Below are 27,062 nucleotides of genomic sequence, written 5' to 3' on the forward strand. Positions count from 1 at the left end.
TTGTTTATTCCATGTGTAACTCTGTGTTGTTGTTTGTGTCACACTGCTTTGCTTTATCTTGGCCAGGTCGCAGTTGTAAATGAGAACTTGTTCTCAACTGTCCTACCTGGTTAAATAAAGGTGAAATACAATTTTAAAAAATTCATAAAAATGTCATCAAGCTACACTCTTAGAAAAAGGGTTCCAAAAAGGTTCTTCATCTGTCCCCATAGGATAACCATTTTTGGTTCCAGGTAGAACCATTTTTGGTTTCAGGTAGAACCCTTTTGGAACCCTCTGTGGAAAGGGTTCTTCATGAAACCAAAAATGTTTTTCCAAAGGGTACTGCTATGGGGACAGCCGAATAAAAGCTACACTCTTAGAAAAAAAAGTGCTAACACTTCCTATTAGCTAGCTATCTTGATGTAATTATTGTAAATTAAAAACACAGTCTCCAAATGCATTTGTAGGTAACAGCCATGGAAAATTGGGTGAAATTGCAGCTCCATCTGTCACTAAAGGGAGAGTGTAGGCTACTGGATAGGGCAGGTAATTTTGTGGGAGGACATTACGTAAAGATTCTCCAGTTTCAGCCCCTATGAGGACAGAGAGATAATAGCAACATAAAATAGAGTGCTCTCTAATTTGTGTATAATGAAGCCTGTTTCTTTGTGATGTTTTCTGTCCTTAGAAATGGAAAGTTGTGAAGGCACTTTTGCAGATGAAGAGAGAGGTCCCAATGAATGTCCCAAGAGACTAAGGGTATATCCTATATGCCATGGGTTATATGTGTAGGCCTACCTATGTTAGCAAATGTTGTATACAAAAATATAGTTAAACATCACACACAATGTATAAACCTATTACAATTGGAGCAGGGCATCCCTGCTGGTGGTCTGCCGGGTGTGCAGGGTTCTGTTTCAGCCCAGCAATAACACAGCTGATTTAACTTATGAAATTTAATGAGTTGATAATCAAGTGTGCTTTTGCTGGGCTGGAAAAGAAGTCGGCTCACCTAGTAGAACAGGGATCAGTGGAGCAAGGTTGGCCACCACTGGTATGGATTATTTTTGTTCACTTGAAATTATGCTTCAGTAATTATAGCCTACTTGTTACCACTTAATTATCTATTGTTGTTGAGACTAAGATGTCTAATCTTTACATACGACTTAGCTTATTTGTATGTTTTGAAGTGATGAAGTGTTGATACTTTGAAGTAAAGTGTTTAAACTTGTTTTAATTGTTAAACTATTATTCAAAATGAACCAGTGTCTGTTGATTAATCACATATCACAATCTGCAATAAATAGGGGAGGGGGTTCTGTCTATAATGTGTCTGTGTTTGTGTTGTATTCTCAAATGAACATTTCCTTTTTGTCTATTTGTAAGATCTCAAATCTGTTTTATTTGATTGTCACTTTCTCTCATATCAGCTATGTGAATCCATTTAGCAGCTTATCATATGGCATGCATCACCAATGCAGCCATAGGCCTACAGTATGATGGCATTACTGGGCTTATGGGCATCTGTCATCTGAAGCAGAGAATAGCTAAACTCACACATTGTTTACATGTTGAGCTATACACTGAGTATACAAATATTAAGAACACCTGCTCTTTCCATGACATAAACTGACCAGGTAAATCGAGGTGAAAGATATGATCCCTTATTGACGTCACTTGTTAAATCCACTTCAATCAGCGTAGATGAAGGGGAGGAGACTGTAACAGACTCAAGAAACTCAAGAAGGATTTTTAAGGCTTGAGACAATTGAGACATGGATTGTGTATGTGTGCCATTCAGAGCATGAATGGGAAAGAAAAAATGTAAGCACCTTTGAAAGGGGTATTGAAAACTCAATATTAGGATGGTGTTCGTAATGTTTGGTATACTCAGTGTATTTTCTCAATGTAACGCCAGGAGAATGATGGGTGTAGAGTCAGGCGCAGAGAGAGCAGAAGTTTACGGGAACAAAAACGCTTTAATGTCCACAGTGAAAACAGGAACAGGTACAAAAGGGGTGACGCCAAAACACAGGCGCAAACACAACCCACAGACCAACTGTTTCAAATAAACTGGACAGCGAAAAACCTACAATCAAATAATCCACTCCTGACGTAACATGAACACACAATAAGCCCGCACAAACACTAGCGGGCGAAACAAACCTAAATAGTACACCTCCCAAATCCCCAACAAGAAACAGGTGAAAACAATTAGACAGACATAAACGAAAAGGAAAAAGGGATCGGTGGCAGCTAGTAGACCGGCGACGATGACCGCCGAGCGCCACCCGAACGGGAAGGGGGAGTCACCTTCGGTAGTATTCGTGACACTCAATTTAAAATGATACCAGTAGACAATGTATATGAGGCAAACCATAAACTAGATTTTGTACATGCCTTATAAGTGCTGACATATAAAATTGTTTAGTGTAAATCCAAGCTGTGTTATCGAGGTAAAGTACGAAAATAAGGAGAATTAGGCTACAGGAGATGAGCATTACAGGTGACATTTTATGAGGTATATTTTATTTTATTTCCTTTATTTTAGCAATGTTTCTAGCAAAATTATTGCAGTTCCCATAGATAGAAAACCTCCCACTAATAGTACATGGCTGCTTCATGTATCACTGACTCTGGATAAGCTTGTGTGGCTAACACAGCTAACATTTTAGGTAAAATTAAAGGTTGGCTTCATAGTCGTGAGAGGCTTTAAACTAGCTAGTAGCTAGCTAGTTAATTATGCCTAGGTAGCTTACAAGGTTAGCTGACTTTTCTCTAAACAAACCCCATTGTGGCTAGATACTTGTCCCTCATGCTAGCCTTTACAGCCAAATATCATTTCAGAAACATCAACATAAAAATATTGATATGGCCAGCTTTGTAGACCATTTCTCTCCCCTTGCTGCATGTTTAGCTCATCTCGAAATAACAGAGAAATGCTCTGAAAACCCAAACGTTCTAAAATGTTTTGTCACCTGTGCTTGTTTTGTTGACATTTTAATCCTCAGTGTTGCTCCTATGGCACTAATCTGGTGAGCATCTTTGGAGCTCCTTCCAAGCAAGGCACTTGATTGGTTTGATGTGTTGCAAGGCGTCACTGATTTACACCAGGTTCCAACCCCTCTATAGCTGACTTCTGCCATGGAACTTCCCCAGGCTTCCCATTTTAGGGAAGCCAAATTCGCAACTGGTCTATATACATCCAGTCATTGTGCTAATGTCAATTAGCATTGGTTCGCGAAACTACAAAAGGTATCGATAACTTAATCTGACTCTGGGGAAGTAGATTTTATAAAATCCAGAAGTATCCCTTTAAACCTTATATGGTTGAGCATTTTGCCATGTCGTTTTGGTCAAATTTGCCCTGTAGTCGCTGCCAGTTTGGAATCCTTTGTTAAGGCCCCTAGAAGTGCCACCAAATATTGATAAATATTCTGTAATGTGTAAACACTTTACCTAGCAGCCAACATGCTGGCACCAATCCCTTGTAATTACAGTAAAATAATCTGAAATACAAACCCCACCCTGCAATGAATTTCATTCATTCTGATTACGGTAGCATTTACTTTTTTTTTACAGTATAATACAGTACATTTTTAGGATTGTACTGTGTCTCTTTACACAATACTTGCTTCAATACCATATTTATATTGCAGTAAGTGTTTTGTAATATGAAATACAGAATTTTACTTTCCAAATTCACAGTAACCCCTTTATAGTGCATGTAAAAAATTATTTGAGTTAGTTATTGAGTTATAGAGTACCACAGTATGAGTCATAATACCTATAAAACTTAGCGGTCAAACAAGGAAATGGTTCCAATAGTTTTTCCACCATTCATTTTTCAAATAAGGGATTTTAGAAACACTTAAAATAAGGGCTGTGTTTCATGTAGGCCTACCCTGGCGTGACGTTTTGATAACAGTGTAAATCCCTCTAGGACAAAGTGACTTTTATCAATATATTCGCCTGTATTTACCACCCAAAAATGAAATGCTAATTAGCTGCTAATGTGAAGAACTACAAATGCCATGATGATCTGGATGAGTCTGATGACTTGCGGCAAAGGTAAGAATCTCTGGATTAACTAAATCATATTAGCAAAATGTTGTAATTAATAAACTAGCTACATTTCTTTAAATTCACAATTCTGTGAACTTTCTTGTGCAAGTTTTAAGTTGACATATTACCTGTTAGCAAACGTGTCAGCCAGAGATGACGTGCAAGAGCTTGCAGGGATTTGTAGTCTTGCATGATGTCTACTTTGGAGCTTGCAGGGATTTGTAGTCTTGCATAATGTCTACTTTAATGCTAATTAGCATTTTCGAATTTGAGAGTAAATAGAGGCAAATATATTGATAAAAGTCACCTTGTCCGAGAGAGATTTACATGGTTATCAAAACGTCACGCCAGGGTAAGCCTACACAAAACACAGCCCTTATTTTAAGTGTTTCATAAATTAGCTATGGGGGGAAATTAATGGTGGAAAAACGATTGGAACCTTTTCCCTGTTTGACCGATAGGTTTTATGGGTATTATGACACCTCCACTGTGGGGCTCTATTGAGGAATGTATTGACCCTGAGGGTAGGGCTTGGTTTTAGTGGTTTCAGTAAAGATAAGAGACAGTTTCTTGTTAGTGGTTTCAGTAAAGATAAGAGACAGATTCTTGTAAACACTGTCCTGCCCTGTACGCAAGTGCAAAGTCAATAAGTGTTGAACGCTCAAACATTTGTCTTTCATGATTATTTCAAAGGCAGCATTGTCAGCATTACGTCAAACATGAGACATCACATACTGCAAATGTCCACATATTCAATGTAATCAAATTCGTGAGTAGTTGTGAGGGCTCTAACATTACATTTCAGCCTACCACTTGAGGAAGAAAGATGACAAATTGTACAGTGCATCAGATCTTGGGAGGAAGAGAGAGAGTGTGAGTTTATTTGAGATACGTGAGGTAGGGAGGGAAAGAGTGAGAGAGCGAGAGAGAGGGTGAGTGAGAGAGAGAGAGACAGAGAGAGTGCGTAAGTGATAGTCAGTGAGAGCACAAGAGAAAGGCGGAGAACGCTTGTACTCTGGTCAGTGTAAGATCTTGCGAAACATTTCTAAGGTAACGCATCTGTTTCTAATTTGACCTGGGGGTCAGGGAGAAGAGATCACAGAGAAGAAACTTCTGTGACGGTAAGTCCAGTTGTTTTGACCATGTTGGACCATGGAGGATCAAGTGGAAAACTCCTGTTGTCATCTCATGTTTTAATAGAAGAGTTCAGGGGCTTTCTCTGTTAATGGTTGACTACTAGTCAGTCACTGCTCCTATTTGTCTTTCATGGTTATTTCAAAGGCAGCATTATCTGTTCAATACGTTAGGCATAATGCTCTCATGTTAACATCTTTATAATAGCACTATGCAGTAAACCAAGACAAAACTATACTGTTAAGCGATATGTACATTTTGGATGTACAGACAGCATTTTAAGATCACACAATGTACAATAGTCTTTGTCAGTTCTTTACACCTTTGGAGAAGAGGAGACAGTGGCATAGGAGACAAGTGGCATAAATACATTAAACTCACAATTGCTGTGGTAAAATCTGAATCAGAATATATATATATATATAAAATGATGTCCTTGCCAACTCTGTAACGAGTCTGATAAGAATCTGATAAAATAAAGCAGATACATCAGATAAGATATACATTATTTTGGGATAGACTGTGTACATTGTGCCTATTTATAGAAATAAATGAACTGTCACAAGTACTGTTATAATGTTATAAATAATGTTATATTTATGAATGAAGATCGATGACAATGTAATATTTCACTGATGGCATGAAAAAAACTCCTGTGTAATTTGTTTTTTATAATCAAAGGATTGATTTTAGAGAGACAGTTGATTAGTTCTCAACAAATTTGCCATGTGTGTGTATGTTTGTCCGGGAGAGTGGGCTTACGTGTGTTTGGAATGAAGATGTCACTGGTAAAACAGATGTTATCTTTCGCGATGGTGGCATAAAAGAAGACCAAAGTGTAATTTACTGTGTGTGTGTGTGTGTGTGTGTGTGTGTGTCCCCGGGAGAGTGGGCTTACAGGTGTGTTTGGAATTAAGATGTCAATGGTGAAACAGGTTGTGCTGGCTGCAGTCGTGGTAGTGATGGGATGCGTGGGCATCATCGCTCTAATCCTCACATTAGTTCAGCACCACTTGGTGGATCTCCCCCATCGCATGCAGGTGATGAAGAAAAACTGTTACCTGGGTTGTAACTACAGTAATTGGGGAAAATTCACTCTGGGAACTCACCCATGTAAAATCCCAAAATGCACCTTAAAAATCTACGTTTTTCATGTTGAAATCATTTAACTTTGGGAATGCCGTTCCAACGCGTTCCCTCTTAATTCCACCTTTGACCCGTTTGGATATCACATTTCCTTTATCATTTCCCAGACATCAATGTTACTTCACAAAGCACATACCTCACAGGATGCAACAGGGCCCCTGTCAAGCTCCCAATATGGGACAATATTCAACAATAATATGGGACAGTAGGTACTCAAAAATGTCCCAACATTAATATGGGACGTTATCAAAAATGTATATTTATTAGATTGTCCCAGTAAGGACAAAGTTACTCTTAGTTTCTCTCTCTCTCCCTCTCTCTGTTGGTATTTGACTTCTCTGTCTCTGTGTGTCCTTCAGTATGGGATGGTGTTCGATGCTGGATCCACACACACTTCTCTCTACATGTACCGTTGGCCTGGCAACAAAGAAAACAACACTGGGGTGGTGTCACAGATGCTGGTCTGTGATGTTGACGGTCAGTGCTGAGTGCTGTCAGTGAACCATTATTACTACTCTATTATTTGATCTCTTAGGGGTGAATACTAACTTCTACGTAAGGCGAATCTTCACTTAGTCATGCAATGACGTTAAGGTTTCAAAATTCCAGTAACTTTCCCAAAATTCCCAGGTTTTGGAATGTGGAGGGAATAAGCTGCAGGGGCAGCCTCCAACCTGGAGTTCCTCATCTGGGATTTTGGGAAAGTTACCGGAATTTGTCAACCACAATTGATGTCAATGGGAGAGTAGTTAGGATTTGCCCCAAGAAGGTAGAAGTTAGAATATGCCCGTAAGTTATCTTACACCTATTTTCATTGCAGCTTGATCGCAAGGGCCAAGACAAATCATAATATACCACCCAGTAATGGTTGTCACATAAAAAAATATACCAATGACTCACACCCCTGTCCCCTGCTTGTCCGTAGGAGATGGCATCTCTAGCTATGCCCAGGACCCACCTGGTGCAGGGCTCAGTCTGAGGAAGTGCCTGGAAAGTGCACTGGCAGCCGTCCCTGCAAACCAGCGGAGGGAAACTCCTGTGTACCTTGGTGCTACCGCTGGCATGCGACTCTTGCAGTAAGTCAAGACTGCACTGTGTTATCTTGATAGGTGTAATCATTTTCATTTACCTCATCCCAAAACTACGACTTTATGAATGAATGTACAAGGAAAACCTCCCACTAATCTATGTGGTGACTACACTCTAAGAATAAAAAGGTGCTATCTAGAACCTATAACGGTTCTTCGGCTGTCCCCATAGGAGACCCTTTTTGAAGAACCCTTTAGGTTCCAGGAAGATCCCTTTTGAGTTCCATGTAAAACCCTTTCCACAGAGGGCTCTACCTGGAACCACAAAGCTTTTGGAACCCTTTTTTCTGAGTGTATTTAACCTCCTGTACATTATGACTGGGTGATGTATACTCTTTCAGGCTGCAGAACATGGTTTTAATAATAAAGTAGCATTTATGAAATCTACTTCCATTGTCCGGTAAGAGTGGCTGAATATTTTCCTCTCCTCAGGCTACAGAATCACACCCAGTCTTATCAGGTGTTGGAGCAGGTAACCAAGGTGATCCAGGGGTATCCCTTTGACTTCCGGGGGGCACGGATCCTATCTGGGATGGAGGAAGGGGCTTACGGATGGATCACCATCAACTATCTACAAGAGAGTTTCATCAAGGTGTGTATGAGAGGTATTGACATGTTGAATGCACCAAGCTGTCTGTCTAAACTACTTGCACATAGCTTGGACACCCATACATACCCCACAAGACATGCCACAAGAGGTCTCTTCACAGTCCACAAGTCCAGAACAGACTATGGGAGGCACACAGTACCACATAGAGCCATGACTACATGGAACTCTATTCCACATCAAGTAACTGATGCAAGCAGTAAAATTAGATTAAAAAAAACACCTTATGGAACAGCAGGGACTGTGAAGCAACACAAACATTGGCACAGACAAATGCATACACACTCTCACACATACACGATAACATACGCACTATACATACACATGGATTTAGTACTGTAGATATGTGGTAGTGGTGTAGTAGGGTCCTTAGGGCACACAGTGTGTTGTGAAATCTGTGACTGTATTGTAATGTTTTTAACATTAACATTAAACTGCCTTAATTTTGCTGGACCCCAGGAAGAGTTGCTGCTGTTTTGGCTAATGGGGATCCATAATAAATATGAATACAAATATAGGGAACGCGCACACGCACACACACACACACACACTCCCGAATGGTGTCAACCTTGTTTAGGCAAAATTATCAGAGGTTTGTGGATATACAGTAGTAGTACCATTTATAACCACTGTAATAGCTTGTTATAATGGTGAATTGCAGGTCTTTGCAGTTTAACATTATAGCTAACATACAGTATTTGTACTTCTCCTGAGCAGCACACCTTTGAGGGAGAATGGGTAAGCCCTAAAGGAAGGAAGATCTGGGGCGCCCTGGACATGGGAGGCTCTTCTACCCAGATAGCCTTTACCCCCGGCCAGCCTGTACAGGACCCTGCCTCCGCCCTGGGACCCAAGCTCTATGGTTACCAATATGAGGTGTACACACACAGCTACCTCTGCTATGGAAAGGAACAGGCCATGAGGCAGCTACGGGTTCATCTACTGAAGGTACTGTAAGTAGTTGTCTGGTCACCTGTTAGATATGACTCAAAGAAATTGCAGAATGGTTTTGGGTACTGTAAAAATGCCAGGTAAACTCACCCTACATGTAGATATAAAACCAGTTTTCAGGAATAGAAATGTGTAAACAGGCAGTAGTGTTTTGGCCTTACCCAGGCTTTCTTTAAAGCTAACATCTGCATAAGTTGAAACAGCGCCATTGGATGCCTCAGGTGCATTTATTATTGTTTTTAGATTTAAAAAAATTGTAACGGGTCAGAGGAGCATCCTGCATCGTGGTAAAAATAATCATAGTACATACTCTGCTGTTTTATTGCACGTGCAATGATGTCCGAGGTGAAAAACAATGTTCGTTGTTTAAAGTAGCCACTTTGTTGTTGTAATATCGCAAACAGACGTGGCAGTTTCACCGCTATGGATTCCAGCTTTAAAGCAAATCATAAATATCTTTGGGCCAATCTAATTACCCCAAATCTGTTTGACTGAATGCTTCTCAGTTGAGTCAGAAGCATTTTATGGCTGTTTAAAGTGCTGTTTTTCTTTTGATTCAAGCAAACTTCCTCCTCTCTCAGATGAGTGGGTCTACCCGCCCAGTCAAGCACCCCTGCTACCACCTGGGCTACAACCTAACCCTGACTCTGGGTGACCTCTATGACTCCCCCTGCGTTGCCAGACCCGTGACCTTTGACCCGGCCTCAGAGGTCATCTTCACAGGGACCAGTGAGCCACTGCGGTGTCTCAACCAGATGAAGAACATCATGAACCTGACTGCCTGCTCCCTGGCTCCTGACTGTGGCTTCAATGGGGTATACCAGCCCCCAGTCAGTGGCGACTTCTTTGTGAGTATTCATCCCATATCTACGCAAAGGCCACTCAACTGGCACTCCAGGCAGGCTCAATCAAACACTCCAATTTGAAAGATGTCTGAACTATGTACAGTATATATTGTCACCATCATACTGTTCCTTCTCCCTAGGCTTTCTCAACATACTATTACACCTTTGACTTCCTTGGTCTGGCTCCTCAGTCCTCTCTGTCTCAGGCTACCACAACTATAGACACTTTCTGTAAAAGGACCTGGGACTCGGTGAGATATAGAGACCTCTGCTGACCTTTCACATTACCAGTACACTTCCTAAAACTGTATACCGGTATACAGATTCATAAATTCATACTCAATCAGATGCTAAACATAAACTATAGTATATCTCATAATAACCTTATTCATAATGGGGCCGATTCAGACTTTGGAATTTTTGCCTTTCATAAGCACGCCTTTCTTTTTAGATGAGAGATTAATTCGATAATGGGGTAATGATGTCCATAGGCGGGGGAGGGGGGGGGGGCATCTCGTTGTTGTTGGCAATCAAGCCTACTAATGTTGTGTCGTCAGCAAACTTTCCTACGCACTTCTCAGTATTTGGTATTCAGAGTTACCTTATTTAGTCACGTAACACATTCTGCAGGTGTGCCTACCTTGCACGCTCTGAATACATTCATTCAACCGCTGAAAACACTCCCACTTGTTGTCCAACAGATTTTCTCGTGGATTTTTCAGTACATTTATCTTAAGCCATCCCTTTAAATACAGTGTGTGCCTTCTAGTTAAAATTTTGTCAACAGAAAATATACAGAACATATCGAGAGAATGTGTTCAGAATATTAGGGATCATTGAAAGAAATCCATATAAATATGTGCATATTTGTCTACGTTTCAGCCCCAATTTATAGATTAAAAAAATACTCTGATCTTGTAGATTATTTAGGTTTAGGAAAGTATTTTTGAATCATAAAAACAGGTTTGGAGATACATATGAAAGAAAGATAACGGTGGTTTGATTCATTCAGAAAATTGCCACATTCAGTTCTTCAACACATGGCAATGTTAGAAGATTAGTGTACATAGAATTTGAATCGGTGGTTTGATAGAAACGGTGGTTTGATAGAAATAGGAGACAGAGAATGTTAAGGTAGCCTGTAATTAAAACATTTGAGAGTGCCCATCTCTGCAAGCAAAAAAGCCTTGTAATTTAAATACTGCATAATGGCACAGCATTTCATAAACTTGAATAGATCTAAAACAAGTGTCATATATATTTACAATGCATTTATCCAAACGGATTAATCATTTACCTACTGTAGCTCTTATCCAGTTGTAAATTACAGTGCATGGAGAATGGTGTTATTTCTATCTGAAAAATTAATTTGATGCTTTTTCAACTTGGGATCGGTAGGTAGACTCCACGTTATTCATGGTTTCCTCACACGTAAAGGTGATGGAATTATTAGGGAAATAAGTCAAGGTCAGAATACAGCATATCTGTCTACACACCTTCATTTATTCGATCGCCACCCCCAACAAATAGTGGGTGAATAGCATGCTATTCTCACGCTTAAATTCAAGGTCAGAATACACATAGAGAGAAAAGTGCATAAAAAGGGAATTATGTTCCATATACGCCACTGATGAAGACAGCTTGTCTGTCGAAACGTTGGTTATTAGGTTATTCAATTATTGCATCTGAGCTCCTAGAGAGTGTGGCTCTCTTTTTCTTTTTCATATGTTTTACTCAGCTAGCCAGCACCTCGCCTAAACAGGTGTGCGTTTCTTTCACCTCCATTTACGCCACTTACCTCGGGTCAGAATCGGCCCCAATGTTACTACAACTTTGTTTATGATAATATCAATTATTTTGGCAGCTCAAGACAGAGTATAGTGAAAAGGACAAGTACCTTCGTGATTACTGTGCCTCAGCAAACTACATAATGACAGTACTACTAGACGGCTACAAGTTCAACCAGACCTGGGGAAATATATACTTCCAGAGACAGGTGTGTGCTTAACTATACACTTGTGTATTGACATATGTAAAACATCAACATCCAATTCGAAAGATTTTGCTTCAGGACACAGAATGAAAGACATTTTGCTTCAGGACACAGAATGAAAGACATTTTACCACAGAATTCATGAAAAAAGGAATGTTCTTGTATGGCAGTCAATGTGAATAGCTGTGCTGCCTTAATGAAGCTGTGTGTCTATCATATAAAGTCGTGGCCAAAAGTCTTGAGAATGACACAAATATTAATTTTCACAAAGTCTGCTGCCTCAGTTTGTATGATGGCAATTTGCATATACTCCAGAATGTTATGAAGAGTGATCAGATGAATTGCAATTAATTGCAAAGTCCCTCTTTGCCATGCAAATGAACTGAATTCCCCAAAAAAACATTTCCACTGCATTTCAGCCCTGCCACAAAAGGACCAGCTGACATCATGTCAGTGATTCTCTCGTCAACACAGGTGTGAGTGTTGACGAGGACAAGGCTGGAGATCACTCTGTCATGCTGATTGAGTTCGAATAACAGACTGGAAGCTTCAAAAGGAGGGTGGTGCTTGGAATCATTGTTCTTCCTCTGTCAACCATGATTACCTGCAAGGAAACACGTGCCGTCATCATTGCTTTGCACAAAAAGGGCTTCACAGGCAAGGATATTGCTGCCAGTAAGATTGCACCTAAATCAACCATTTATCGGATCATCAAGAACTTTAAGGAGAGCGGTTCAATTGTTGTGAAGAAGGCTTCAGGGCGCCCAAGAAAGTCCAGCAAGCGCCAGGACCGTCTCCTAAAGTTGATTCAGCTGCGGGATCGGGGCACCACCAGTACAGAGCTTGCTCAGGAATGGCAGCAGGCAGGTGTGAGTGCATCTGCACGCACAGTGAGGCGAATACTTTTGGAGGATGGCCTGGTGTCAAGAAGGGCAGCAAAGAAGCCACTTCTCTCCAGGAAAAACATCAGGGACAGACTGATATTCTGCAAAAGATATAGGGATTGGACTGCTGAGGACTGGGGTAAAGTCATTTTCTCTGATGAATCCCCTTTCCGATTGTTTGGGGCATCCGGAAAAAAGCTTGTCCGGAGAAGACAAGGTGAGCGCTACTATCAGTCCTGTGTCATGCCAACAGTAAAGCATCCTGAGACCATTCATGTCTGGGGTTGCTTCTCAGCCAAGGGAGTGGGCTCACTCACAATTTTGCCTAAGAACACAGCCATGAATAAAGAATGGTACCAACACATCCTCCGAGAGCAATTTCTCCCAACCATCCAGGAACAGTTTGGTGACGAACAATGCCTTTTCCAGCATGATGGAGCACCTTGCCATAAGGCAAAAGTGATAACTAAGTGGCTCGGGGAACAAAACATCGATATTTTGGGTCCATGGCCAGGAAACTCCCCAGACCTTAATCCCATTGAGAACTTGTGGTCAATCCTCAAGAGGCAGGTGGACAAACAAAAACCCACAAATTCTGACAAACTCCAAGCATTGATTATGCAAGAATGGGCTGCCATCAGTCGGGATGTGGCCCAGAAGTTAATTGACTGCATGCCAGGGCGTATTGCAGAGGTCTTGAAAAAGAAGGGTCAACACTGCAAATATTGACTCTTTGCATCAACTTCATGTAATTGTCAATAAAAGCCTTTGACACTTGAAATGCTTGTAATTATACAATTATTGTAATTATACTTCAGTATTCCATAGTAACATCTGACAAAAATATCTAAAGACACTGAAGCAGCAAACTTTGTGGAAATGAATATTTGTGTCATTCTCAAAACTTTTAGCCACGACTGTACATAAATATAAACTCATCAAAAAATAAACGTCCTCTCACTGTCAACTGCGTTTATTTTCAGCAAACGTAACACGTGTAAATATTTGTATGAACATAACAAGATTCAACAACTGAGACATAAACTGAACAAGTTCCACAGACATGTGACTGACAGAAATGGAATAATGTCTCCCTGAACAAAGGGAGGGGGTCAAAATCAAAAGTAACAGTCAGTATCTGGTGTGGCCACCAGCTGCATTAAGTACTGCAGTGCATCTCCTCCTCATGGACTGCACCAGATTTGCCAGTTCTTGCTGTGAGATGTTACCCCACTCTTCCACCAAGGCCCCTCAAGTTCCCGGACATTTCTGGGAGGAATGGCCCAAGCCCTCACCCTCCGATCCAATAGGTCCCAGACGTGCTCAATGAGATTGAGATCCGGGCTCTTCGCTGACCATGGCAGAACACTGACATTCCTGTCTTGCAGGAAATCACGCACAGAACGAGCAGTATGGCTGGTGGCATTGTCATGCTGGAGGGTCATGTCAGGATGAGCCTGCAGGAAGGGTTCCACATGAGGGAGGAGGATGTCTTCCCTGTAACGCACAGCGTTGAGATTGCCTGCAATGACAACAAGCTCAGTCCGATGATGCTGTGACACACCGCCCCAGATCATGACGGATCCTCCACCTCTAAATCGATCCCACTCCAGAGTACGGCCTCGGTGTTATGCTCATTCCTTCGACGATAAACGCGAATCCGACCATCACCCCTGGTGAGACAAAACCATGACTCGTCAGAGAAGAGCACTTTTTGCCAGTCCTGTCTGGTCCAGCAACGGTGGGTTTGTGCCCATAAGCGACGTTGTTGCCGGTGATGTCTGGTGAGGACCTGCCTTACAACAGGCCTACAAGTTCTCAGTCCAGCCTCTCTCAGCCTATTGCGGACAGTCTGAGCACTGATGGAGGGATTGTGCGTTCCTGGTGTAACTCGGGCAGTTGTTGTTGCCATCCTGTACCTGTCCCGCAGTATAATGTTCGGATGTACCGTTCCTGTGCAGGTGTTGTTACACGTGGTCTGCCACTGCGAGGACGATCAGCTGTCCGTCCTGTCACCCTGTTGCGCTGTCTTAGGCGTCTCACAGTACGGACATTGCAATTTATTGCCCTGGCCACATCTGCAGTCCTCATGCCTCCTTGCAGCAAGCCTAAGGCACGTTCATGCAGATGAGCAGGGACCCTGGGCGTCTTTCTTTTGGTGTTTGTCAGAGTCAGTAGAAAGGCCTGTTTAGTGTCCTAAGTTTTCATAACTGTGACCTTAATTGCCTACCGTCTGTTAGTGTCTTAATGACCGTTCCACAGGTGCATGTTTATTAATTGTTTATGGTTCATTGAACAAGCAGTGTTTAAACCCTTTACAATGAAGATCTGTGAAGTTATTTGGATTTTTACAAATTATCTTTGAAAGACAGGGTCCTGAAAAAGGGACGTTTCTTTTTTTGCTGAGTTTATGTTTATATACATCACTGTCTATCAGGTGGCAGACACAGACATCAACTGGACGCTGGGCTACATGTTGAACCTGACCAACCTGATCCCTTCAGAGCGCCCCCTGGTGGTGACAGGTGTGCAGCATGGCCAGTGGGCAGCAGAAGTCTTCTTCATAGCGTTTGCTGTGTTCCTCAGCCTGTTGGTGCTAGCCATACTGTTGCTCTGGAACCCACGAGGCAACACAACAATCGATGCAATCACACTCTGAACGTCTCTGACTTCTAGTCTCTTCTAGTCCATACAGATTAGGTACAATGTGATAATAGCAGTGAGTCAATAAGATCGACGGATCGGACGAGCGTGGCAGCTCCTGGAACTCACAGTAATAGTTAAAGAAATAATTTTTTATATTTTCTGTCAATATGACTGGAATTATGGAGGCAATTGAATGTATTATGTATTTATTAGGCTTGTATAAACTGCATAGGTGGATGTTTTACAAGCAAAAAGAAACACAACAATAAATTGTAATATGACACTATCTACTGTAAATAAATAGTGTTGGTATGAATATATATCTCTTCATAATTGAATAAATATATTTTTCCCCCCACAAACAGTGTTTGAAAGAAGTAGAAAAGGGAGAATCATCTCAAGCGTCACATTACTACCACTACAGTATATGCTTTGGCATGCATTGACAAATGTTTTTTAAATTTAAATCTGATATATTACATATAGAACATTTAGAAGTAAAAATACAATCATAAGGGCATATAGGGCACAAATGCATGTGTGTGTGTACGTGGGTGCGTATGTGCGTGCGTGTATGTGCTGCAGATTATGACATGTACCAATCTTCTCCACCTTGATCAGCAGCAGCCTGATTTCTTCTTTGGGGGTTCTTTCTGCAACACCAAGCTTCCCTCTTCTTGTCTTGTCTGCTCACCCAGCTGCTTTAGCATCCTTGAAGCAACAACACACCAAATCAATGTTTGAATATTCACAGAACAGAGTCCTCTTCCACATGCAGATAATGACAATACGCAGCCAAATCCAGACTACACACAACAACACAAACAAACAATAGCTTTTACTGTACTTGGAAGACCTGTCGGCATGTCTTACCTTGCCAGAGTTTCCATAGACAGAGTCACATTGTCACCTGTTGCAGCACTACACTCCATAAAGAGCATGTCGTACCCCTTTAAGAGTGAGGGCAAGTATCATCAATAAAAGTATTATTTGTATTTATTATGAATGATCTCAATCCTGCTTTGCTACCACTGTCAATTTCAGCACCAGCTACAGAACTGTAAAATAATAATTTATATCACATCACCTGTAAATCCTACAGTCCAGTCGCCCACATTCTGGCTGTTAAAGTTACAGTAACGTCAACATACCTTTGCAAGGTTCTCCCCTTCATGAGTCTGAACCTCTCGTTCTAGATCAGCACAATCAGTCTTGTTCCCAAGGAGTATAACGATGACATCATCTGGAGCCCCCTCCTACAAAATACAAAAGGTTATGACAGTACAATAGATACCAGTGGAACAACTGTGAATCCTGCAAACAATTGTTTGTGTTGTTACATAGTTGTTATTTGATTATAATATTAAAGGCATGATTTAAATGCCCCCTACCTGAATGCAATTGATCCAGTAGCAGATGTCACAGAAGCTCTGAGAGGAAGTGATGTCATACATCAGCATTAGACCCTGGGCTTTGTGGAACACTTGTCTGGTGATGCTGTGGAATCTGGGGAGTAGAGTGTAACAATAGTATAACATGTATGTAATTATATACTAACAAATAAAACACACACATGAAGGAGGGTTCAAATTAGGACAGAGGAACAGATTCTGTATCGATGCATTACATATAATGAACAATTGTGATGAACTTAGTTTAGAGACCCACCTTTCCTGACCTGCAGTATCCCATAACTGTAGAGTCACTGGGCTTGCATCCACTGTCACAGACTGTATACAGGTATCAATACCTGCTCAGATGATAAGCACACAAACAAACAAACAAACATGAAACCAGACATGAATGAGCAGCACAGTAATGTACAGTAATACCATGGTGTGTTCATTTCTTCGCATGACATGAAAGGGCATGATGCCAAACATACAACAAGGATGATGATACTCACCAATGGTTGCATCGTGGTGCAGACAGAACTCTCCACTTTGGAAACGCCTCATGAAGGAGGTTTTGCCCACACTGCTGTTTCCAACCATCACCACGTTGTAGGGGTTTGAACTAGAGCCAGAGCTTCCGAAGGTACCTGGAGGGGGATCAAAGAGACTGGTCTATTACAGTTGATATCACTTCTCTGATCTCACTCAAACATAACTTGACTTATTGCTTTTTGCTACAAGTGGAGAGCAAAGGGCCTCAACAGTGCATATCCAGCAGTTAATTCCAGGTGATTCCTGCCTGGTGGGCTTACTTACTCAAGACTAACCTTTCCATCCCACTTGTACCTCCTCACTGTTGCCATTCGATACTTACCCGGGGGCTTCTCCACACGCTCTGCCTTTTCTTGACCTCTTTTATTCCCAGGGCCTGGCTGTGGAGCTGGAGCCACTGGTTCAGACCCTTTTCCACTCAAAACAGTGCTTGAGGCAACCACCTTAGACAAATAGAAAACATTATCTCCCACAAAGGACAGGATTTGATCATCTCTTTAAAATGAAATTTTGTTGTGTGTTCAATATTCTATATACTGTCTGGTATACACACCATGTAAAAAGATTTAAAAGTAACAAATCAGATGTTTAACATATATTGAAAGGTTAGGGCCGAATTCAGACTTACAGTATATGAACAATTTCAGTTGTGACATCACTGCAGCTCTTTATCATAAAATGTTGGATACTCAAATATCCTCAAGTACTCAGCCGGGGGATGTTTGTTTACGTCAAGAATGCTATGAGTTCAATAAAATAAGTGAAGCCATTTGTAAGGAAAGCCAAAGTACCTCTATGAGTATTGTCTCCTTCTCTGTGCTCTGTATCTCCTGTTGGTCCTCCAGACTGACAGCTTCAGCCCTACGCTCCTCTTGAAATCTTTCCAAAACAGCATTGACTTCTGGATTTCCAATGGTTTCCGCTCTGACCTCTGCCTCTGTTATATTTTCTCCTGTCTCCTGCTTCTCTTCCTCTGCGTGGAGTCCTCCCTGTGTCCGATGAGTAAAGCCCATCTTTCTTCTATTCCCTGTAGCTTTGGATTCACCAACAACCTCGCGAGATTGGGAACTCAGAGACAGAGATGATTTCGAAGGAAGACTGGGGCTATTACTTTGTGTTAACAGACATTGTTCCATGTCTGCTGTTTGGGTAAGTTGAATAGCAGAGATATGAGGGTCTATACAAACCATGTCACCTGACTCTTGGGCCTCTACTGTAAGAACTGCTGCGTCAGAGGGAGTTTGGATGCTCTGGCTCTCCATTACTATTTTCACTTCTACTTCTATCTCCTCCACCTCTCTAACTTTATCTGTTGAAATCAGTGTGTCATCAGTCAGATGGGACTCAAGAGTAGGAACATCAGGGTTGTGAAGAGTTTCCCTAATCTCAGCGAAATCTGATTCACGTAGAAGCAAGAGTTTTGTGTCCATTGAGTCCTTTATAATTGATTGGCTCTCACTTTCTATATTGTCAGCCTCTATGTTTCTTCCCTCTTGATTTGAAGTACTGAATGACCAGCTGAGGTCAGTCAGGACAGTCTCCTCATTTCTCTCTTCTCCTTCATTCTTCTCATTACCAGCTCCATCCTTAGATTCCATCAACATTTCAAACTCCATGCAAGAACCTTCCACTGCATCCATGTTTTCTCTCTTGTCTTCTATCTCCTCTGTGCTTTCTATTTCCCCTTCTTGTTTCTCCTCTGTGCCTTCCTCTTCTCTTTGTACACCTCTAGGATGCCTACGAGTCGACCCCATCTTTCTCCTCCTGCTTGGAGAAGGACTCTGATTGGAGTCGGTGTTTGCTGCATTATCACCTTGGTCCTGAACACTCTGCAGTAAGAGTGAATTGGGAAAAGAGTTATGGCTTTCATCCGAGTATGGAGTTTGGTTGAGTTGACTAGCAGAGATATTGGGATCAGTGCTCAAAGCCTCATCTGTTTGGCAGGGCTCTGTTGTGAGAGTTCTATCATCACACGTCATTTGGCTACTGACACTCACTTCATTTACAAGCGGCACATGATCACTCATTTCCTTTTCACTGAGTAAAATGACCTCTGATGTGTCCAGTCCCCCTGTGGTATTGGGGTCAGTGTTTGCATCCTCCTCATTCCCCTGAATACTCTGCGGTAATAATGGGTTGAGAAAGGGGTTAGTGATTTCCATACAGGGAGTTTGGATGAGTTGACTAGGAGAGATTTTGGGATCAGTGCTGAAAGTGTCATCTGACTCTAGTGTAAGAGCACAGTCATATGCTATTTGGCTGCTCTTGCTCACTTCAGAATTATTCACAAGCAGTGTGAAATCACTAACCTCTTCCTCCCTGAGTAAAGTGTCTCCTGATTGGTCCAGTCCAACACTGAATGGCGCTCTTGGGTCAACTATGTGGGCCATGCTTGCTTCATTGTTGCTCTCAGTTTCTGTATTGACAGAGTCTACAGTGAATCTGTTGCGTTTCTCTTGGTTATATAATTGATCTGCAATACCAAATGAATCGATGTATTGATCAAAAGGGGTGGGTTCAATCAGACTTTCTTCTTCCATTCCTTTCTTCTCCTCATCTGCTCCATGCTCGCGTTCCAATAACATCAGAGACTCTTCCGATGTTTCAACACCAGATCCTTCCACTGTTCCCATGTCCCACTCTAACCTCCTTCCTGTCTCTTCTATGTTTTCTGTGTCTTCCTCTGTTTGGAAATTCTCCTTTTCCATCTGCTCTCCTTCTTTCTCGTCTACACTGGCGCTATCTTTAGGCTCCATAGATATTTCAAACTCAGTCTCTTCGATGCCAAACATTTCTTCTTTTCCCAATATGACCTCTTCTCCCTCATCATAAAGGTGACGATATATACGCATCTTACTCTCTCCATGTTCTTCCTCCTCATGTCTACCTCTAGGATTCCTGCGAGTTGAACCCATCTTTCTTCTCCTGGATTCTGATTGAGCACTTTTGTCATGACCCAAAGAGCTGTCTGAGGGGGTTGATTGTAAAAAGCAGGTAATATCCTCACTTTGTTCAGGTTCATAGCTTTCTACATGGTCTGGTTGTCTAAAATGAGTTATATTTGCCAGTACAATATTTTCCTCAACTATCAGATCAACAAAGTTCTCATCTTCATCTCTTTGGTGCAATGTTTCCTGATTGCCTGGACCAGTAGAGTTAATATCATCTTGCAATTCTGACTCATTTACAACAGGTTCAAGTTTCTCTTCACCTTCTCCACTTTGGAGGATTATTGTGTTATTGAATGACTCAAACTCTTCTGTGTTGGTTAAAGTGTCTGACTCAAGGGATTGATCTAATGAATGCCTAGAGCTGAGAAATGTGGAGGACTCCACCTCGGCATGCTCACTTTCCTGCCTCCTCTCTTCCTCTTTCTTCAACTCCTCTGTTATGGGTTCAGCAGCGAATCCATGAACAACTTGCAACGCAAGGTCTAGGGGCAGATGCAAGAGTGATTTGGTTCCAAGAGTATCTTGAAGCAATTCACTGCTATAACTAGCCACAGCTTCACTACTAGGTTCAATATCCTCACCAACTTCCTCTTTACATCTGTCATCCGGTTGGTCGAGTGTGTTAGAAGCAAACAAAAGACACTCAGTGTCCGTTTCACTTTCTTTTGGACCCAGGAGCTCTTCTGTGTTGCTGTAGGACCAGGATTCCACAACTGCAATGGACGCCTGAAGTTGTAGGGATTTTTCTGCGTCTCCAGTTTTGGCGTCTTGTTTCTCCCCAAAGTCTGTCTCTGCTTGTTTACCTTTATTCCGACGAGTAGAACCCCTTTTCCTTCTCTTCTTTGCAGTGTCAGGTGATTCCAGCAGATATGGGTTTTCAGTTTGAGACAGATTTAATTCTGTGAGGTCATTTAATGAGGGATTATTGTCTTCCATGTTTTGTGATGTTATATATGGCTCTATACAAACCATGTCACCTGACTCTTGGGCCTCTACTGTAAGAGCTGCTGTGTCAGAGGGAGTTTGGTTGCTCTCGCTCTCTGCGACTATTTTCACTTCTACTTCTATCTCCTCCGCCTCTCCAACTTTTTCTGTATGTTCTACAAGCTCAGACTTTTCGATGCCAGATTCTCCTTCTACTACTATGTTGACCTCTCCCTCCACTACTATGATCGCTGGGTCTCCCATCGCCTGCTCCTCTGTCACTTTTTCTAGAAGTTCCTCAAGCTCTACAAGCTCAGTCTTTTCTATGCTAGAATCCATTTCTGCTGTTATAATGACATCTCCCACCTCTCCTATAACATCTGTGTCTTCTCCTTTCTCCTCCTTCTGTCCCTCCTCTCTTCTCTCCTCTCCTTTTCTACCTCGATGAGTCTTGCTGCGAGTGGAACCGATCTTCCTTTTCCTCCCTGGAGTGTAGGATTCTACCTCTGCTGTTTCCTCTGGACCAAGAGAACTCTGCAGTGAGGGTGGATCTGGAGGGGAGTCAGTGTTTCCTCTTGATTCATCAAGTGTTTCCTCCAATGATGTTCCTTTGTGTTGCAAACCAGTGATGGCAGGATTTGAGTTCAGTGTGTCATCGGTCAGGTAGGAGTCATATGACTCTATAGTAGGAACATCAGGGTAAGGGTTGTGAAGAGTTTGACTAATCTGAGTCAACTCTGCTTCACGTAGAAGCAAGAGTTTTGTGTCCATTGAGTCCTTTATAATTGATTGGCTCTCACTTTCTATATTGTCAGCCTCTATGTTTCTTCCCTCTTGATTTGAAGTACTGAATGACCAGCTGAGGTCAGTCAGGACAGTCTCCTCATTTCTCTCTTCTCCTTCATTCTTCTCATTACCAGCTCCATCCTTAGATTCCATCAACATTTCAAACTCCATGCAAGAACCTTCCACTGCATCCATGTTTTCTCTCTTGTCTTCTATCTCCTCTGTGCTTTCTATTTCCCCTTCTTGTTTCTCCTCTGTGCCTTCCTCTTCTCTTTGTACACCTCTAGGATGCCTACGAGTCGACCCCATCTTTCTCCTCCTGCTTGGAGAAGGACTCTGATTGGAGTCGGTGTTTGTTGCATTATCACCTTGGTCCTGAACACTCTGCAGTAAGAGTGAATTGGGAAAAGAGTTATGGCTTTCATCCGAGTATGGAGTTTGGTTGAGTTGACTAGCAAAGATATTGGGATCAGTGCTCAAAGCCTCATCTGTTTGGCAGGGCTCTGTTGTGAGAGTTCTATCATCACACGTCATTTGGCTACTGACACTCACTTCATTTACAAGCGGCACATGATCACTCATTTCCTCTTCACTGAGTAAAATGACCTCTGATGTGTCCAGTCCCCCTGTGGTATTGGGGTCAGTGTTTGCATCCTCCTCATTCCCCTGAATACTCTGCGGTAATAATGGGTTGAGAAAGGGGTTAGTGATTTCCATACAGGGAGTTTGGATGAGTTGACTAGGAGAGATTTTGGGATCAGTGCTGAAAGTGTCATCTGACTCTAGTGTAAGAGCACAGTCATATGCTATTTGGCTGCTCTTGCTCACTTCAGAATTATTCACAAGCAGTGTGAAATCACTAACCTCTTCCTCCCTGAGTAAAGTGTCTCCTGATTGGTCCAGTCCAACACTGAATGGCGCTCTTGGGTCAACTATGTGGGCCATGCTTGCTTCATTGTTGCTCTCAGTTTCTGTATTGACAGAGTCTACAGTGAATCTGTTGCGTTTCTCTTGGTTATATAATTGATCTGCAATACCAAATGAATCGATGTATTGATCAAAAGGGGTGGGTTCAATCAGACTTTCTTCTTCCATTCCTTTCTTCTCCTCATCTGCTCCATGCTCGCGTTCCAATAACATCAGAGACTCTTCCGATGTTTCAACACCAGATCCTTCCACTGTTCCCATGTCCCACTCTAACCTCCTTCCTGTCTCTTCTATGTTTTCTGTGTCTTCCTCTGTTTGGAAATTCTCCTTTTCCATCTGCTCTCCTTCTTTCTCGTCTACACTGGCGCTATCTTTAGGCTCCATAGATATTTCAAACTCAGTCTCTTCGATGCCAAACATTTCTTCTTTTCCCAATATGACCTCTTCTCCCTCATCATAAAGGTGACGATATATACGCATCTTACTCTCTCCATGTTCTTCCTCCTCATGTCTACCTCTAGGATTCCTGCGAGTTGAACCCATCTTTCTTCTCCTGGATTCTGATTGAGCACTTTTGTCATGACCCAAAGAGCTGTCTGAGGGGGTTGATTGTAAAAAGCAGGTAATATCCTCACTTTGTTCAGGTTCATAGCTTTCTACATGGTCTGGTTGTCTAAAATGAGTTATATTTGCCAGTACAATATTTTCCTCAACTATCAGATCAACAAAGTTCTCATCTTCATCTCTTTGGTGCAATGTTTCCTGATTGCCTGGACCAGTAGAGTTAATATCATCTTGCAATTCTGACTCATTTACAACAGGTTCAAGTTTCTCTTCACCTTCTCCACTTTGGAGGATTATTGTGTTATTGAATGACTCAAACTCTTCTGTGTTGGTTAAAGTGTCTGACTCAAGGGATTGATCTAATGAATGCCTAGAGCTGAGAAATGTGGAGGACTCCACCTCGGCATGCTCACTTTCCTGCCTCCTCTCTTCCTCTTTCTTCAACTCCTCTGTTATGGGTTCAGCAGCGAATCCATGAACAACTTGCAACGCAAGGTCTAGGGGCAGATGCAAGAGTGATTTGGTTCCAAGAGTATCTTGAAGCAATTCACTGCTATAACTAGCCACAGCTTCACTACCAGGTTCAATATCCTCACCAACTTCCTCTTTACATCTGTCATCCGGTTGGTCGAGTGTGTTAGAAGCAAACAAAAGACACTCAGTGTCCGTTTCACTTTCTTTTGGACCCAGGAGCTCTTCTGTGTTGCTGTAGGACCAGGATTCCACAACTGCAATGGACGCCTGAAGTTGTAGGGATTTTTCTGCGTCTCCAGTTTTGGCGTCTTGTTTCTCCCCAAAGTCTGTCTCTGCTTGTTTACCTTTATTCCGACGAGTAGAACCCCTTTTCCTTCTCTTCTTTGCAGTGTCAGGTGATTCCAGCAGATATGGGTTTTCAGTTTGAGACAGATTTAATTCTGTGAGGTCATTTAATGAGGGATTATTGTCTTCCATGTTTTGTGATGTTATATATGGCTCTATACAAACCATGTCACCTGACTCTTGGGCCTCTACTGTAAGAGCTGCTGTGTCAGAGGGAGTTTGGTTGCTCTCGCTCTCTGCGACTATTTTCACTTCTACTTCTATCTCCTCCGCCTCTCCAACTTTTTCTGTATGTTCTACAAGCTCAGACTTTTCGATGCCAGATTCTCCTTCTACTACTATGTTGACCTCTCCCTCCACTACTATGATCGCTGGGTCTCCCATCGCCTGCTCCTCTGTCACTTTTTCTAGAAGTTCCTCAAGCTCTACAAGCTCAGTCTTTTCTATGCTAGAATCCATTTCTGCTGTTATAATGACATCTCCCACCTCTCCTATAACATCTGTGTCTTCTCCTTTCTCCTCCTTCTGTCCCTCCTCTCTTCTCTCCTCTCCTTTTCTACCTCGATGAGTCTTGCTGCGAGTGGAACCGATCTTCCTTTTCCTCCCTGGAGTGTAGGATTCTACCTCTGCTGTTTCCTCTGGACCAAGAGAACTCTGCAGTGAAGGTGGATCTGGAGGGGAGTCAGTGTTTCCTCTTGATTCATCAAGTGTTTCCTCCAATGATGTTCCTTTGTGTTGCAAACCAGTGATGGCAGGATTTGAGTTCAGTGTGTCATCGGTCAGGTAGGAGTCATATGACTCTATAGTAGGAACATCAGGGTAAGGGTTGTGAAGAGTTTGACTAATCTGAGTCAACTCTGCTTCACGTAGAAGCAAGAGTTTTGTGTCCATTGAGTCCTTTATAATTGATTGGCTCTCACTTTCTATATTGTCAGCCTCTATGTTTCTTCCCTCTTGATTTGAAGTACTGAATGACCAGCTGAGGTCAGTCAGGACAGTCTCCTCATTTCTCTCTTCTCCTTCATTCTTCTCATTACCAGCTCCATCCTTAGATTCCATCAACATTTCAAACTCCATGCAAGAACCTTCCACTGCATCCATGTTTTCTCTCTTGTCTTCTATCTCCTCTGTGCTTTCTATTTCCCCTTCTTGTTTCTCCTCTGTGCCTTCCTCTTCTCTTTGTACACCTCTAGGATGCCTACGAGTCGACCCCATCTTTCTCCTCCTGCTTGGAGAAGGACTCTGATTGGAGTCGGTGTTTGCTGCATTATCACCTTGGTCCTGAACACTCTGCAGTAAGAGTGAATTGGGAAAAGAGTTATGGCTTTCATCCGAGTATGGAGTTTGGTTGAGTTGACTAGCAAAGATATTGGGATCAGTGCTCAAAGCCTCATCTGTTTGGCAGGGCTCTGTTGTGAGAGTTCTATCATCACACGTCATTTGGCTACTGACACTCACTTCATTTACAAGCGGCACATGATCACTCATTTCCTCTTCACTGAGTAAAATGACCTCTGATGTGTCCAGTCCCCCTGTGGTATTGGGGTCAGTGTTTGCATCCTCCTCATTCCCCTGAATACTCTGCGGTAATAATGGGTTGAGAAAGGGGTTAGTGATTTCCATACAGGGAGTTTGGATGAGTTGACTAGGAGAGATTTTGGGATCAGTGCTGAAAGTGTCATCTGACTCTAGTGTAAGAGCACAGTCATATGCTATTTGGCTGCTCTTGCTCACTTCAGAATTATTCACAAGCAGTGTGAAATCACTAACCTCTTCCTCCCTGAGTAAAGTGTCTCCTGATTGGTCCAGTCCAACACTGAATGGCGCTCTTGGGTCAACTATGTGGGCCATGCTTACTTCATTGTTGCTCTCAGTTTCTGTATTGACAGAGTCTACAGTGAATCTGTTGCATTTCTCTTGGTTATATAATTGATCTGCAATACCAAATGAATCGATGTATTGATCAAAAGGGGTGGGTTCAATCAGACTTTCTTCTTCCATTCCTTTCTTCTCCTCATCTGCTCCATGCTCGCGTTCCAATAACATCAGAGACTCTTCCGATGTTTCAACACCAGATCCTTCCACTGTTCCCATGTCCCACTCTAACCTCCTTCCTGTCTCTTCTATGTTTTCTGTGTCTTCCTCTGTTTGGAAATTCTCCTTTTCCATCTGCTCTCCTTCTTTCTCGTCTACACTGGCGCTATCTTTAGGCTCCATAGATATTTCAAACTCAGTCTCTTCGATGCCAAACATTTCTTCTTTTCCCAATATGACCTCTTCTCCCTCATCATAAAGGTGACGATATATACGCATCTTACTCTCTCCATGTTCTTCCTCCTCATGTCTACCTCTAGGATTCCTGCGAGTTGAACCCATCTTTCTTCTCCTGGATTCTGATTGAGCACTTTTGTCATGACCCAAAGAGCTGTCTGAGGGGGTTGATTGTAAAAAGCAGGTAATATCCTCACTTTGTTCAGGTTCATAGCTTTCTACATGGTCTGGTTGTCTAAAATGAGTTATATTTGCCAGTACAATATTTTCCTCAACTATCAGATCAACAAAGTTCTCATCTTCATCTCTTTGGTGCAATGTTTCCTGATTGCCTGGACCAGTAGAGTTAATATCATCTTGCAATTCTGACTCATTTACAACAGGTTCAAGTTTCTCTTCACCTTCTCCACTTTGGAGGATTATTGTGTTATTGAATGACTCAAACTCTTCTGTGTTGGTTAAAGTGTCTGACTCAAGGGATTGATCTAATGAATGCCTAGAGCTGAGAAATGTGGAGGACTCCACCTCGGCAT

The 27,062-nt window shown here is 42.1% G+C and overlaps 2 protein-coding genes across 5 annotated transcripts; one reads left to right on the top strand and one right to left on the bottom strand.

The window, feature by feature from the left end:
- Window positions 1-4,820: 4,820 nt before the first annotated feature.
- entpd8 (ectonucleoside triphosphate diphosphohydrolase 8) lies at window positions 4,821-15,661 on the top strand. 4 transcript variants are annotated; one of them, XM_039016212.1, is made up of 10 exons: window positions 4,823-5,168; window positions 6,069-6,221; window positions 6,687-6,804; window positions 7,253-7,403; window positions 7,848-8,007; window positions 8,740-8,970; window positions 9,555-9,821; window positions 9,959-10,069; window positions 11,683-11,814; window positions 15,133-15,661. In XM_039016212.1, the coding sequence occupies exons 2-10, from the start codon at window positions 6,099-6,101 to the stop codon at window positions 15,352-15,354; spliced, it is 1,515 nt and encodes a 504-aa protein (XP_038872140.1). In that variant the 5' UTR covers window positions 4,823-5,168; window positions 6,069-6,098; the 3' UTR covers window positions 15,355-15,661. The 4 variants fall into 4 exon arrangements, with proteins under 4 accessions (XP_038872142.1, XP_038872141.1, XP_038872140.1 ...); XM_039016211.1 differs by having other exon boundaries at window positions 4,825-5,168; window positions 6,082-6,221; XM_039016213.1 differs by lacking the exon at window positions 11,683-11,814 and having other exon boundaries at window positions 4,822-5,168; window positions 6,082-6,221.
- Window positions 15,141-26,106, bottom strand: LOC120065312. Its single transcript, XM_039016210.1, has 8 exons — window positions 18,079-26,106; window positions 17,610-17,730; window positions 17,248-17,382; window positions 17,010-17,091; window positions 16,733-16,847; window positions 16,493-16,597; window positions 16,215-16,291; window positions 15,141-16,052 (listed from the first exon to the last, which is right to left on the bottom strand). The coding sequence occupies exons 1-8, from the start codon at window positions 25,879-25,881 to the stop codon at window positions 15,959-15,961; spliced, it is 8,532 nt and encodes a 2,843-aa protein (XP_038872138.1). The 5' UTR covers window positions 25,882-26,106; the 3' UTR covers window positions 15,141-15,958.
- Between the last annotated feature and the right edge of the window lie 956 nt (window positions 26,107-27,062).

The sequence above is a fragment of the Salvelinus namaycush genome, chromosome 20 (assembly GCF_016432855.1).
Source record: "Salvelinus namaycush isolate Seneca chromosome 20, SaNama_1.0, whole genome shotgun sequence".
Classification (NCBI taxonomy): domain Eukaryota; kingdom Metazoa; phylum Chordata; class Actinopteri; order Salmoniformes; family Salmonidae; genus Salvelinus; species Salvelinus namaycush.

Excerpts from the sequence above, each read along its gene's own strand:
- LOC120065312 (XM_039016210.1), bottom strand. The coding sequence starts at position 25,881 with ATGGAAATCACTAACCCCTTTCTCAACCCATTATTACCGCAGAGTATT. Across the intron at positions 16,598-16,732 it reads ACTGGATCAATTGCATTCAG|GAGGGGGCTCCAGATGATGT; the intron begins GTAGGGGGCATT and ends TGTATTTTGTAG. Across the intron at positions 16,053-16,214 it reads TCTATGGAAACTCTGGCAAG|GATGCTAAAGCAGCTGGGTG; the intron begins GTAAGACATGCC and ends TGTTGCTTCAAG.
- entpd8 (XM_039016212.1), top strand. The coding sequence starts at position 6,099 with ATGTCAATGGTGAAACAGGTTGTGCTGGCTGCAGTCGTGGTAGTGATG. Across the intron at positions 7,404-7,847 it reads GCTGGCATGCGACTCTTGCA|GCTACAGAATCACACCCAGT; the intron begins GTAAGTCAAGAC and ends TCCTCTCCTCAG. Across the intron at positions 8,971-9,554 it reads TACGGGTTCATCTACTGAAG|ATGAGTGGGTCTACCCGCCC; the intron begins GTACTGTAAGTA and ends CTCCTCTCTCAG.